Raw genomic sequence first — 16,162 nt, forward strand, 5'->3', positions numbered from 1 at the left:
CCTAATACGACTAATTGTTTTTTTGTCACTTTGTAAGAATGTGTTTTGTTTTGTAGTGAATAAGCAGCCGGGCTGCCTCCGACAGCCAGTGAGCCTCAAGGGGTGATAATGTAGCGGGGGTCATGTAGAGTGGCATCTCGTTACAAAGAGACAGTTTTTTTTTTTACCCCTTCCCCTTGGCCCTCAAAACAGCACTCAGACATGTCCTCCTCACTCCTGCAGCAGTCCCTCTCAACTGCAGCCTGAGGAGATGTCTGCATGCAAACGAATCAAGCTAATGCTTGTCTCTTTTGGTCATTTTTGATGGTCCCAAGCCTGGATCAAGGAAAACGGTTGTTATTTTGACATAAAAATAAACAAGAATCAGTAGATGAAAGTTTGTTTATAGCTATAAACACATTTACGGTGTACCCAGTATTGCTGGCCTGTCACTTGTTTGCAACTACTCTTTGGCATTGGTAATTATTTTAAGATAACTTTTTTCTTTTTTTTTTAGAAAACTGCTCAGAGTGGGAAAATACTAAAGCTGAAAAACAAAACTCGAGATTTGTGCTTTAATGTGTAATGCAATTTTCTTTTTGTTAAAATTGATATTATAAAGATGGTATGGAAAAAAGTATTATTCAGGAACCAATATCAAAGTAAACGTTTCAGTATCGGTACAGGTATAAAAAAATTTAGATTGTTGCCCGGACTTTTATAGGATAGATAACAGGGCCATGATCGATATAAGTGTTTTGATGAGAAAAAAAAGAATTTGTACACTCTAAATGCATTTCTGCAAGTGTGGCTTTGTAAAACAGTGTGATTATACAAGGAAGATTGTAAAGTGAAATAACTTGGCTAAAAAATGTCTGGGAAAAAGGAACTCATACTTCAAAAAAGCTATTTTTTAAAATAATTTTTTCAGCTGTGCCTTGAAAGAGCAGAACAACTGTAGTGAGCTGACAGCTTCAACCAGCTCTGACAGTGAGGAAGCCCAAGAGGCTTGAGCTTTCCAACAGAGGGAACTTTAAAACAGGCAAGGAGAAAAATCTTCACCTCTCCAATCAAAACACCAACCCCAGAAACAGCCCAGCAATACAGTGAGTGCTGAACAACATACAGTAAGAGGAGCTGCAGAAAACTGCAGCTGAACAACCATAACTTATGACGCGGTCTTCTAAGTCTTTATGAATGAAGTCAGATACATCCTGAATACATGTGCTGAAAGTTTTCTCTACTGCAAAGTCCTGTTTAGCAAAAAAAAAAAAAAAAAAAAAAAGGTACACAAGCGAAAAGAAAACCCTCTTTAAACCTTCAGTGATTCATGAGCCACACTTTTGGAATGAACTTTCAAAGCTCAGCCAGCTACACTCTCCTTCAATGCAACACCTACAACAGTCTGCTCAGGATTCAACAGCCTGCACAGCTCCTGTGTTTCCTGAATGATGGAACTTCACAAAAGGTATTTAAATAATAAAGCTGCAGAGCAACAGCAGGACATCCTTTTCAAATAATCCAGACAAAACAAAGTCACTGTCTCTTATTTTCACCAAGAAGAAGGTTTTAATATCAGGAAGAGCGAGAGTAAGGTAATAACACCAATGGGCTCAAGGACTCTGCTTTTAATAAAGATGAAGACGCTCAGTAAGTAAAACATATAACAGCAGTTCATCTGCTGGACAGTGCAAACAACTCATAAAAAAGCATGATCTTTCAAGGTCCCCAAAACTTTCCTTTTTGTAAATTTGGAACTATTTTTTTTTTATTATTTTGTGGTTTTAAACAGGGTACAGAGATTCACTGATATAAAATACACCATGAGGCACTGTATTTTGGTGTTGTAATAACTAATGAGAATACATTTTTGAATCATCTAAGACATGTTTTATGTTTATAGAACATCTCTTCAGAAATATTAGGAGAGCAAGGGGCAGACTGTTAGCTAATTTTCCCAAACTGCTCTGCACAAAGTGCTGAGCGAGAGCATGACAAGAATAGAGCTGATAACCGATGGTGTTCATATTCAGCAGTGAAAAAAAAAACTCTGAAAGCCATAAAACACCACACAGCTCTCTCCGTCAGAAAAAAAATGAACTTTCATCAAGGACATAACCATTACAGAAGCAAAAACACCAAATTCTATAGTTTACATAAAAAAACAAATGATACACAGCTGGGGAAAAACAGTGCTCACACTAAATTACCAACACAGCCATCAGAACGTATCAAGGTCCCAGTGGGATGAAAAATCTTCATATACAAAGCAGAAAGAAAGCCATACTGTAACACAACAGTACATTACATCTGGCTTTCTATTCTCCCCTGCCCGCTTCTGTGGCAACTAAGCCTGTTGCTAAGCAACCTCTTAATCAATACCTGGTCCTTGCTGGAACAAAGCAGAACAACGAGGGAGGAAATAATGGAGGAACATTTAGCTAGCAGCCTTACTGTACAAAAGCCATGTCAGATACTTTTCATGTACGTACCACTCACTGACGGTCACCATTGGCAACCTCTTGCTATTGTTGACTCACTGAACACAAAAGGAGGTGAAAGAATATATAACAGACTGTGAGATGCCGGGAACACGAGGATTACACAGTGCTTGGCTCTATCTTTGTTAAGAAAAGAAAAGAAAGAAAACAAAGAAGGCCTTGACTAGTTTCAGGAGAAACAAATGCTTGGTCTCTGTTTGGTCAAACAGGAATTTATCTGAATTTAAACTTTCAGCAAACTGTATTTGAAATGTTATCTTAAGGTACTTTACAAAAACACAAACAGGTCTAGACCTGCTTATTATTAACAAAGACTCAACATCAAGGCAAGCAAAAGCACCTTGTCTCCTTTAAACACAACATGAGCCTTTGGCAAGTTACAGTAGCAAGGAAATCTATCCACTAATTACTTCCTGTCACCTCAAGGTGCAGTGTGTAGTGTTTGGTTGTTGTTAGCAGAAGAGACCAATTAGAGACTGTGTAAAGTATTAACTAGTATTTTGAAGTGGCGCAAAAATTACCCAAATATCTGTTTTGCTTTCCATACAGCAAGATTTTTATGTCTATATATGATTGAGTACAGATATCTTGTATCCTGATGTTTCTGCAACAGCACAAAAAAGCAGGTCATTTCCCAACATGGTCTTTGATTCAGTGAGTTATAAATGCACTGTTTGGAGATTAAGGAAGAACAAGAACAGAGTTATTATTGCACAAAAAAAGAATCTGTGCTGTTGGAGCTAGATATGACTAAATATTTCTATTTGTACTGGTCACAGACTGATCAACAGATGGCCAATACATCAGGCTGATTAACGGCATTCAGAAATAATCCCCATCAGCCATGAGGCAGATTAAAAAAAAAATAATAAAAAAATTAACAATGTCTTCAGACACTGTAGGTGGCCTGTCAGTGTGGCAACTTCTGAGCAATGTGAGCTTTTCACTTGTGTCCATTATCCTGTCTCGACATTGGGTCTTTGTTAATAACACAACAGAGAGTACACTCCAGACCTGCTCCTTTCCTAGACATCTCAGTACAACTTTTGTTGTGATTTTGTGCCATAAAAGTAAATAGGGATGTTTGATACCACTTTTTTTCAGACCAAGTACTCCCTTGAGTACTCACTAGTGCTGCACAATTTGGAGAAAAGGTGCGATTTGCGATTAGGTGGACAATATTGTGATTACGATTGTGCTTGTGATTTAATAAAAAAAGTTGTGTCATGATGAGTCTACAGTCTTGCTTGGTTATCATGGAGAAAAATCTGAATTGCATGTGCTGACATAGCGATTGCGATTGCGATTGCGATAATCGTGCAGCCCTAGTACTCACCGATACTAAGTACCCATACTACAAGTACTTTTGATACATAAAATTTCAATTCACAGTGATAGATCATTTTGATCCAAAACAGCACAGTCACTCTGACATTAAGTCCAATATAAAACACAAACAACTCTCTCTAAGTTTACAATATGTTTTTAACAAATTAACCACAGTGCAAAAAAAAAAAACTAACTGCCAGAGTTTAAAGCTATGGTGTACGATTTGGCTTTGTACATCTTACGAACACCGTTTATAGGGCTGTTATGGTCCTATGGTCCAATCTACAAAATATAAAGACCATAAAGAACGAAAAAAATCCATTCAGTAAATCCGCTGCAAAGCTGCATACTAGTTGACCAATCTGAACCGCGCATGGCATGTGCAGTTCGGATTGGTCTGAACCATCCATCCAATCTCCTGTCTCCCTCGCTTCGCACCGTCATGCCCATTGTCCCCCTTCATCCTTCCCCACTACCCCTCTCACGTCAGCTAGCTGCTCAGCTACTGAAGCGTCATGGAGCCAGAGAAGACCGAAACCAGGAAGCTGTTACTGTTACCCTCCACAGGGAAGGGAAGAAAACGAAAAAGTTTCAAGGAAAAGGCTGAAGCAAGGAAGAATTATGAGCAATACAGGTGCCAACAGAGACTGAATAATGGAGAAATGTACGACCGGTGGAAAAAGCTACATAGGGATTTGGGACTGAAGACTGACGCCAAGACAGGAGAGTTTCTGTTAAACAGGTAATGACTTTGTTTACCACAGTGGGAGAAGTCAGCTAAATAACTCTGGTTAGTCTGTGCCTGTACTGGCTAATGACTGAACGCTGCTGGTCAGAACAGGTCGGCTCTGTCAATAGATTTTAGCATAAGTTAGCCACACATCTTTAGCATTGTAAACTGAGCTGGTGAAGACACGCCGAGAAAGGTAAAGCCTCGCCCACAGTCGGCTCTGCTCTAATCATCTGGCAGTGGCGCAAATTGAAAAAGCTACCACTGTGTGTTACAAGGAGGATGACTGTCTTGTTTGTTACATTTTCTGCCGGCCGGCTTCTTGCTCTGTCGGAGGGGGCGTGTTGTTAGGAGGCGAAGAAGGGGGACACGAGCTGGGGGGTGGGATCTTGGAAAATGGAGGGGAGGGGTGAGTGAGGCTGCGTTTTTCAAATGTGTCTCATCAGCCAAACTGGGTTTCAGATCGTAGACCATAGCTTTAAGTGTTTTTTTAAATAAACTGAAGTGCAAAAATGTACCGTCAACTCTCCCTGTTTCATTCATGTTGTCTGAACAGGATCTGACATATGTTTGCTGTGGTGTGAAACAACAGCAATATAGCCCCAACTACTATCTTATTCTTGACATAAAATATTTTTGCCTTGAGCATTGGCTGCTGGTATCGGCTGCCTTCACAAGTACCAATATCTAGAAATAAGGCACAAAGCACTAGGATCTGCAGTTCATTAAGCATCCACTTGAGGCTGGCTCGAAAAGAAGGAGAAACTACATACACAACCAAGCTAAAAAAAGTCATTTTCACAGTAGAAAAATAAAATGTTTACAGCCAGGTACAAAACCTGGCTTCAGTCTGTCTAGATCATTTCTCTAACAGCAAACACTGTTTTTCCAACTTAGTAGTTTAGAAGATACTGAGACTTTGAGATACAGAAAATATATTAAACAAAACATTAAAAAATAGAAAATTAATTACAAAAAATATAAATGAACTTTGCTTTTACTGTCTTTTCTTTACTGTACTTTTCTGGTCCTGACACCGATACCAGTGATAAAAGGATAACTTACAGGCCCTGCTGTGGAATATGACTGGTAAAGTTTGGGGTAAAAGGCAAAAAATTAGTGCACATGGATTTACTGAAGTTACATTTATTTAAACTGTAAAAAATGTAATTTAGTGCAATCAGGCAATTGAAAAAAAAATCAACTCATTAATTACTGGATTTGTAATTAATTAATCTTATTAATCACATTTTAATCTCATATCTGCTTAAGGTCCTGAAATTAAGAATTTGAATTCTAGGACTTTACGAAACTGTAGTGCATGACCAATCAAATGAATACACGAAGAAGAGAAGATTTGTAAATCCACATTTTTTTCAACTGGCCAATATTAAAATATCTGTGTTCACTGCCAGAGTGGGGGGTCTGGAGGAGCTTGTCAATCAAAATCATACCAAATTACTGTGGGTGAGAGTGGCGCCCTCGTTGGATGAGAGATCAGCATGGATATGAGGAGAAGATGTGAGATGACAGAGGCACAGAGAGACGCTGCAAGTCAGAAAAGTTCAGGCAGCTCACGCTCCAACTGAGGATGTGTCGCGGTAGTTAAAACAGAAAGATAGACACCATCATGAGAAACGACGATGGAGATCATGGAAAGGATGGAGTGCCAAGATGAACGCAGTCAAAAACAAGCATGTTGTGTCTGTTTTTCGGATAGCAAAAAGGAACAGAGACATAAAAAAAGAGAGTCCACCCTTCTTAGTAGTTTTGGCGTTTACGTGGTCATAGAAAACAATATTATTGGGTCTTGAAAGATCCTTCAGGGTGCTCTGAAAATGGCTGGCAGCCAATGAGTTAATCGCCCTAATTTTATCATGCATTTATTTGCGGTGTAATTAATTAATCTATTTAACATGTTAAAGTTACAGCTCTAATTTAAATACCAGCAGTGTGATAAAAACAATACTTCAGAACGTACAGAAATTAGCATTCAGTTGTAAACTTTTATACCCTGTAGACTGGTAATGCAGCAAAAAACAAAAGGAAAAAAAGAAAGTGCATCTGATGTAACATTCAAATTCAAGCAACTGAGAGGGTTAGTTAAAGAAAAGCATAGGTCATGATTAAAATGCAGTAGGTCAATAGCAGTGATGTTTGTGGGGAATGTGGCGACAGATCCACTACAGACTAGAAATACTCAAAAACAGCTCAAAAACTTCATAAGATAAGATGTAAAACTTTGACTCTACTCTCTTGAACACATTTGGTAAAAGAAATTATTTCAATAAAAACAAAAAATCTTAAATTCCAAAAGCCTAAATGAAGGTGAAACAGGTAATGTGCAAAATATACCTTATTTTGACACACAATGATTATATGTATTTTTCTTCTTAGCTCAGAAAAGATGACTCACATTTTAAACCAAGACATTTTCTAACCTGCCACATCCAGACCGTCAGTTAACTGAATCATTTTTGAGAAAGTGCAACTTCTAGTCTTACCACTTAGTGTATCCGTGCAGGTTCAGTGACACTGGGAAGGTGGTGAGGTATGTTTGTGTGTGTCTAATAGAGCGGGACTGTGGTAAAGTGAGTGGGAGAACAAAGTCATACATTACACCTGCCAGTGGGCGAGTGGGGGTGGAGCTGAGCAGCGGTCAGGTAAATAGAGACTACACACCACCACATCTCCAAAGACACTATCCTTTTTTTTCTTTCTAGCACACTCTTACAGTCAATCATGCCATCTGAAGCACGGACACCTTCTGTACAAAGAAGTTCTTCTCCCTCCTGAGCATCAGGTTTTCTGCGTTATCTTACCTGGGATCACATGGATCATATTCTCTAAAACCTCATGATTAAACTCAGCTTTTCTTTTTTAACAGTCTATTTATCTTTTCAGCTTAACATTCAGTGCAGATAATCTCAAAGCATTGCTATCTTAAAAGTGATAACAGACTGAGAGCAGTGGAAAAAATAGAGGAATGAAAAAATCCATTATCATATGTAGGAGGTATTAATGCACATGAAAGTGTGGGTGAATCTGAAGTGCACTAGGGCGATGATAGAATAAACCCTGTGGCTGTAGGATGCAACCCGGTGGATAAAAATAGCTTTACTTGAATTTTACATCATGTGTTTTCAGGCTATGTTTAGTCGACGCTGACAGAGATGGAGCTTCTGGTTTTTATGTGTTTGTGTAAGGAACTCTGCCCTTTACTGTTACATGTGGTCATTTATGGAGATGCAGGTTGTGGTTCAAAAAACAAAAGCAGCAGGAAACACCCGCCAGACACAAACGGCAACACCACGACCAACAGGAAGGAAATTAACAGTGAGACCTCAGCTGAACACCTGTAAGTGAATCCACTGTGCTCCAGGACAAGCCATAGAAAAACACTGGACATCTGGAGAAATTGAACAAAATAAACAAACAAACAAATTAATAAATAAATGAAACGTAATAAATAAAATGATTCAACTCTCCTCCACTCACATGAGTAAAGAAAAAAAAAATGGTATTGCCATGCTGTCACTCAGTGCATGATCATATAACTAATTACATCCATATATTCAGGCATGTCAAACTTAGGTTGCTGGATCATGGATATCAGCCGTGTGTGTGTCTTACAATGAGGTGATGATTTTGGTTGGTGAAGTAGGCCAAGGCCCAGCTGGGCTGTGAACTATCTGGCACATAAAACAGCTGACAATGACAATCTGCTAATGAAAATCAGGATGTAGCTTACATTCTACTTTACTTTACTTTACTTTAGCTGAAAAGGAGGATAGCTGTAGTAAAATCAAAGTTCCAATGCTAAGTTAACAACCTACAAAGGACAAACCTGTAAACCTACTTTTAAAATTTTAAGAGGACTTCTTGAGGTGATTTCAGTGAAAGCATGGGTGCTTCTTTTTTCCTTTTTACAATGCTCTTCCCTTGCATGGATATGTTCTCTACAGGTACTCCAGCTTCCCCCCACAGTCTGAGAACATGCTCACTGGGTTAATTGGTGATTCTAAATTGCCCATAGGTGTGAGTGTGAACATGAAAGGTTGTCTGTTTCTGTGTGCACTGTGATTGACTGGAGACCAGTCCAGGGTGCACCCGCCTCTCACCCAGAGACGGCAGGGATAGGCTCCAGCCACCTGTGACCATGGGTGCGTCTCAAAGCTCCAAAGTTCCATCCTTCCTTCCTCCACTTGTGTCGTTCACTTGCGTCTTAGTTCCTCCCACCAGAGATGCATGAGAGAGACGTGAGGAAATTAAGAGAGGAGAGAGGAACGGAGGAGATTCGTTTTTAGAGCAATTGGACATCCTCTCCTTCAGAGCGTCACATGAAGCGACATGTTTCAGTGACGGCGGCATCAGCTGATCACCTCTGGATCATCTGTCAGTCAGCTCTAACAGCTGTTTGTATGTCTGAACATGTGCGCTGTAATAATTCTGATCAAACAGAAACAGTAACAGAGATTTGTCTGTTCCTTTAACCAGTTAAACAAACAAGTTACCATGAAAAAAACCTGCTCTCTGTTTATTCTGTGTGCTGTTTAGAAGCTCATGGATCACTTTTCCAGTAAAATGCGTAATTGTGAGATTATTTATGAATTACTTAGCCTTTATCTAACGCCCATCTGATCGTGAACTCTGAAGCTTATTAATATGACCCACCTTATTGTGTCTCAGGAAGATATTATTTATCAGCCAGTTTTCTGTATTAATCCTCTGTTATATTGATTTGATGATGGTTGTGTTCAATGTTTTGTGCTTTAAACTCACAGCGAACACTTTATAACCAGATTTATGATCAGTTTCTGAACGATCCTCTGTGCCTGTCCTCAGCTCGTCTTTTCTCTTATTAAACTCTGTTGTGTTTGTGAAGTTTCATGTAAAGTCTGAGCCACTGCAGCGTCCAATCAGAGAGTGATATTCCATATGGGGGCATGTCGTTCAGTGAAAAGACTTCTGCAAAGCCGGCTCTCATGTCTCCTCGATCATAGCTCCTCCAATCAGTCTCCTCCATCCTCTCTCCTCTGAGCGCAATTATCGCTTTGGGACAGTCTTCAAAATGATGACTGGGAAAGTACTTCCGGTGTCGTGGAGGTGATAGGATGGAGGAAGCACGTAGTTAACGCATTGAGACGCACCCCATGAACAGGATAAGTGGTAGAAAATGAATGAATGGTCACATGACTGTTGGGGTCCTTTTACCTCTACTTGGAGGTGATATGCTAGTTTGACTACACATGCACATACATACGAATTTGCTTCGATTTTTCAAGACCAAAACAGTGCCAAACTGTGCTCTGCTATTAGATTTCATCTGTGCCTATTTTTATCTGGGTAGTGGAGCATGAAGCATTAAAGCAATTACCATTAGCTGGAGCTGCAGCCCCAGTGAGTGGCAGATGGCTGAATAATAGCTTAGAAATCACTGATATTTTGGGCTTACAGCAATTAAAACTACAAGAAATCAATATAGTTATGTAATTATTTTATATTTAGGGGTACATGTTAAGTCCATGGGGTCTACCCATCAATTTTACTAATTATTAATTTTAAGCAATGACCAATTTTACAGTAGGCAATTTGGGTGATATTTCACTTTCATTTAATACAGAAAGTTTGCAGGTTCCATAATTTAACTAAAAAAAAATGCAAATCATGTTTTGTATTTTGTAGTTTTTGTTCTGACCGATTTCTGAAATGTCAAGTTTGCTCTTCAAAATTAACACTAGAATACATGTTAATGGGGATTATTTTCACTATTATTTGTTTAAAATGATCATTAAAATTTGACAAAGGTGTTTTAAAACTATTTAAATAACCAATTTACAAAAAATAATTCACTTTGCGTGTGTTTCTGAGAAATTTGCATCAACTGTTACCCATTGAAAAAATACTTATAAATGAGCAATGGTTTGCTCCAAGGTCAAATCACTCAAATCAATTGAGGTCACATCCTTTTTGGTGTGAACCTTGAAGAAAGTGTGGCATGTTTCAGCTCCTCCTCATCAATATTTCATCAGAACGATTGTCTGTACATGGGGCGCATTAACTGTTCATTAACTGTGTTATCAACATTTTCTGCTGTTCTTACTATGGATGTTATAAAGACCAAACTGTAAATAAAATGTGCAGAAATATGAGCTGATGGAGGTCAGGTGGTGGCACGTTCAAGGTCTGCAGTTAGCACACGGGCCAAAAGATGGAGGGAATGTCGACTGTGTTAGCATCACTAAATGTAGTGTTGTAGAGACAGGTTTCTGTCTTCTTGTCCTGTCAGTTGTGTTACATGTGATTTTGTCCCATAATTCTTTTAAATTTTGGTTAAACTGTGATATAAATGATGAGGGACATTTCTACTGAGCGTAGTCTTACATAGAAATGTAGAATAACTCTTAATTCAATATAATATGGATTATGTTGAAAAATAAGTCACAATTTTTGTCCATAACACAGTTCGCAAAATAATGCACATTTTTTTAATACTGAATTATTTAAGGATTCATTAGAGCTTGAGCTTTCCAACTAATGAATTAAATACATTACAGGTATATACTTTGCAAACAAATAAGATATGAAGGAAAAAGCACATATATTTTCACTTTTTGTTTACCTGAAGTGTTCCCCTATTCATAGAATCAGTCAGTGGTAATTCTGTTGTCATTCTCAGTTTTTGAAATGTGGAAGTGAGAAAGCCTTAGAGTTATCTCAGTAGCCCACCCACTGGGAAACAATATGCTCTTACAAGGCAACTTGAATTTCCTCGCACGCACAGCCTTTCCCAGTGCTCAGGACCTCTGCTTCCACTACTGGTTCTTCATCAGGGTCAAGACTGTCAAGGTCACACACCAATTGCTCTGCTGTTTATTGCAAAAAACCAAGACAAACATCTCTATTCTGTCCCAGCATCAGAGGTGCATAAAACCCCACCTGAGCCCAGCCACAGTTTGTTTTTTTGTTACGCTTCACCCTAGACTGCTTCAACATCGATGGCCAACCTCATTTAAAGCAACAAACAAAAGGCAAAGAAGTAGAATTAACACTCATGTTACAGTACACCACGCACAGAAAAGCTGATGCAAACAAGGCGGAAAAACTTCACAGAAACAAGCAGGCCAAAAATAACTGGGCTTTACTGTACAAATTAAGACAGATCTCAATTCTCATTACGTGAGGTCATGATTGTAATAACTTCTGATCATTCTCTGCAGCAGATCTTTTGCTCCTACTGACCGGAGCATCAGCAAGAGGAGACTGTTCAGTTACAGTTAGAAAGACTGCTTTTACAGTCAGAGCAGCAGAAAAACTCAGTTCCTGCTCACGTCAGAGACTGTACAAGCCTCAGTGTTTTTACAACTGAAATTATGGCTCATGGAAAAACAACTGTGATGATTTAATCCTTTAAATACATCAACTGTAGGCAATGAAATGTTCTTGTTGTTGAATATGTAATGTTTCAGATGCTAGTGTGTTTGTTTTATCATTTGAATTGTATGTCTTTTTAAGTCTTCCTGCCCAGGGGCCACAGATGAAAATCAGCACTAAGATAACTGGTTTTGCATGGTCCCTGTCAAATTAACCAATAGATAGATAGACAGTTAGATAGATAGATGGATAGATAGATAGATAGATAGATAGATAGATAGATAGATAGATAGATAGATAGATAGATAGATAGATAGATAGATAGATAGATAGATATTAGTGGCATCCTGATAGATTCGAAGTGATGCGCACAGGTAATCTTGGATCTTTTCAGTACAACAGATTGACAGCCTGACTTAAAGCCCATTTAGACCGTGCCAAGTATGACATAAGAAAAGCACAACCAATATTCTTCATGAACTTCCTGTTATGTAAAATCATTTAATTGCTAAAAACATACCCTAAAAATCTCTCTTTCTCCTATCCTCATGATCAGCTTACAGGGTTTCCTATCAAGAGAAGGCAGACTTTTCTTCAAACTTTCTACCTCAGCTTTCATCTGTCAGAGCTTCCCCCCTTAGCTAACATCCATACGGCTGAATAAAATACTAGCCACAGTTACATGAGGAGTTTTTCGTCTTTGCGAATGGAATCTTTCTGAGTGACTTTACTGAATACACTAGTATACATGGAAAGGAATATTCCAATCTCTGGTCTACATGCGCCGCTGTAATCAAACAGAATAGTAAATGGGGCATGCGCATAAAAACGTATACATCACGAGATTTATCAAAGATGGAGGACGACAGTTTGTTTATCACGGTGTTGCAATACTCCATATTGCGAGTTTGTCGTCCGTCCAGTCTTGAAATTATGTTCATTTCTTTCAAAGTTTGGATCAAAAACAAACTTTTTGCAGCAGTCCAGTGCTGACGGCTCACTGCCATCTTTAAAGTTGAGGAACGTCTCTAGTTGTGTCTTACGTCATATCTGAGCATGCGCTGAAAGAACGTACCCTGACAACTTTCTGTTTGAGTGGATACATGATACCTCAATCGGTTTGGGGAAACGAGGCTGAAGTTGGCATCCAATAAGCTGGCATCCGATAGGAATTTTCCGGTCCACCTTAAAAAGGTCAAATTGCCTGAAGATGGCGGTATTCAGTTGTTTTCCTGTGTATTTCTGTGTCTTTTTCTGAACAACACCACATAGGAACAGGTCCTAATATGAAAACCACATAATAAAAAGACTTCAAACCTGGACTAGATTATTCACTGGAGCCTAAGAAGTCATAAAAACACAGTCTCTGATTTGTGAAACCTTTATTCTATTTGTGAAAATACAAAAAAAGGGAAAGTTCTGTGGTTCTGGACTTGGTCTAATATGGTCTGAATGAGCCAAAACCCATGTAATGGGCCTTTTTTTGCATTTTCACAAATAGAATAAAGGTTTTACAAATCAGGAACTGTGTTTTTATGAATGCTTAGGCTCTAATGAATAATTTAGTCCATGTTTGAGGAGTCTAAGTGCTGTGGTTCTGGACCTGTACCAGGTCTAATGTGGTCTGGATGAGCCAAAAATCCATGGAATGTGCCTTTTTTGCATTTTCACAAATAGAATAAAGGTTTCACAAATCAGGGACTGTGTTTTTATGAGTACTTAGGCTTTTAAAGATTAATTCAGTCCAGGTTTGAAGTCTTTTTATCATGTGGTTTTACATTAGGACCTGTACTTGTGTGGTGTTGATCAGAAAAAGACACAGAAATACAAAGGACATCGACTGAATACCGCCATCTTCAGGCGATTTGATATTTTTAAGGTGGACCGGAAAATTCTTATCAGATGCCAGCTTATTAGATAGTTCCACCCCTGTGAAACCGATTGAATTTCCATTCGGATTGACACTTTTCTTTCGGAATGAGGTGTATACAAAGGTAAAAATCTTTCAGTTTGAGCAAATAAACCGAATGCAAGCGGAATATTTGGGTCCATGTAAACGTGGCTAATGTCTTATTATCATAGCATCCCTGTCCTCTTACTCTTGTGGAGTAAAAACTTCAACAGGAGCTTAAAATCTTTAATATTGTTGAAAATGCGGCATTACCAGTTCAGGCCTGCTCAGATTTCTGGAATAAATCCAGGACTTTGATTGTGTTTCATTAATATTCAAAAAGCCTTCAAGATACAAGACTGTTGGCTGGTTTGATTTGCATTTACGAGAACTTCATTTCATAAATTTAAACAAAACTTTTCTCCCCCAAAAAAACAGCATATATATCACAGTCAATACTGTTCAAATAAAGTTAACATAATAAAAAGTATTTTCAAAGTAGAAGTATTTACAGATTTTATTTTGGAATAAAAACAAAACCATCAATGTGTATGTGCACAATACAATGTGAATATAGATCAATATGAATTTGTGTGCCTGTACTGTACTTGCATTAAGCTTGCAAACCTCTCTCCTGTGTACAGTTACAGTAATAGCACACACTGTGTAATCCACTTCAGTCGAAAACCTACAACCTCTATCAAATATGTGTTTCCGTTCCAATCCAGCACGAAAGCAAAAAGAGAGGAAAACAAGCTAAGAAGGTGACTGACCTGTGTCGCTCTGGCTAAAGGCAGCCATGGTCTGTCCGCCCACTGAATGCATAGTGAATGGGTGATCTCTTGGGACCTCCAGTGATGCATTCTTCTCCCCCACATCGCCCAGGGCAGCCAGCTCCTCATTAAGGCTGAAACGTACCTGAGATAAAGGACATCTGAGTCAGTCTCTGCTGACTAAACATACTAACAAACACCTCCTTCGTGTATCAGATAATGTCAAATATGATATCACATGAGAAATTAGCAACACTTGAAAGGAGGTTGGGTCAACGCAGCAGCAAATATTGATAGAAAAGCAGCAAAGAAAAGAAGGTTAGTGCAGGTAAATAATAAATAAGGCAAAAAATGAACAAAGCTCTGCCATGAGAAAACAGTATGCCATATGAATGGGCAGAAGGCAGAAGTTGTGAATGTTTGGGTGTTCGCTGGCAGTGCAGTGGAGCTGTCTTACCTCAGTTTTTCCCTGTTTTCTGTCAAATGGAAGAGGAAGAAGAGGACTTTTATACCTTTCATTCCCAGACAAGAATTCAGCACATAACTTTATATATATATATATATATATATATATATATATATATATATATATATATATATATATATATATATATATATATATATCTTCAGAAGTTGGACATTAACTATTAAACTACCTACTTTCCGATTGTTATCTTTCCAACTTCTCCCTTTTCTGTGGCTTTGTCCCATTGTTGAGATATGTATTTAGGAACCTGTTGACATATGACAAACTTTAATTAAGAGGTTTTCCATGAAAACAGATATCTTTGGGGAAAAAAATATTAAAAACAAGTTTCCCTAACGGGGAATTTGCAATTTGTTGTAGGTAACTTCGTTGGCCTATATTGGTGACATTTTTGAGCTAACGGTCGTACAATCAAATTATTAACGATTGCGAAGCTATGTTTGACACATTACGTTTTTCCCGGTTACGTATAACTTGAAGTGAAGGCCATGAAAAATAGCTGTTTCACAGCACTTAATTTAATTTTTTATTTTAAATTTGTAACTGACAGTACAGAGTGAGAAAAACTGGAGACACCTGTCATCAAAGACGTTAGCAAGTCTTAGCAAATGAGCAGCGGGACATTCAAAAATCCTTTAAACAGGTTTTTAACCCTGGCAGTTTTTTTTTTTTTTATCTGCGTCATCTACTTACGAACAAACCTTTACGAGCCACACACCGTAACTGTGTTTCACTCCAGTTAGGTTGACTTCTTTGTTCTCTGACATACTTTCCTTATTGTTGACTGATAACAGCTGTGGGCACAGCAAGTGATTCCTTGCTGAAATACTGAAATACGTACTTCCTGGAAGCGTCTCCAAAATAAAGTGATGAAGTGGGCCAAAAAAAATTCAAAACGGTAATGGAAGCCAAATTGAAAGGGCTGGCTTTTATTGTTTTACATAATAGCTTGATACCGTTTTCAGTTAGCAAGGCATCTTTGTGTATGTACACTGCAAATCCCAGAAATGTTATCAAGTATTTTTGCCTTATTTTAGTAGAAATACATTTTTAGACTTAATATGAGCCACATCCAACTGGCCAGTCAAAAAAGGTCTT

General features: G+C 38.3%; 1 protein-coding gene across 1 annotated transcript in view; it reads right to left on the reverse strand.

Moving 5' to 3' along the window:
- Positions 1–15,911, reverse strand: part of LOC141808683 (general transcription factor IIF subunit 2-like) — a 71,713-nt gene extending 55,802 nt beyond the window's left edge. The window contains exons 1-4 of the mRNA XM_074695358.1: positions 15,766–15,911; positions 15,238–15,311; positions 15,035–15,053; positions 14,578–14,722 (exon numbers count right to left, since the gene is read on the reverse strand). Of these exons, the coding sequence (XP_074551459.1) occupies positions 14,578–14,722; positions 15,035–15,053; positions 15,238–15,311; positions 15,766–15,831 (304 nt within the window). The 5' untranslated portion in view covers positions 15,832–15,911. The remainder of the gene's footprint in view (positions 1–14,577; positions 14,723–15,034; positions 15,054–15,237; positions 15,312–15,765) is intronic.
- Positions 15,912–16,162: the final 251 nt, after the last annotated feature.

Source organism: Halichoeres trimaculatus, unplaced genomic scaffold, assembly GCF_033239565.1.
Source record: "Halichoeres trimaculatus isolate MK-OKI-2021-1 unplaced genomic scaffold, fHalTri1.1 fHalTri1_scaffold_19, whole genome shotgun sequence".
NCBI lineage: Eukaryota > Metazoa > Chordata > Actinopteri > Labriformes > Labridae > Halichoeres > Halichoeres trimaculatus.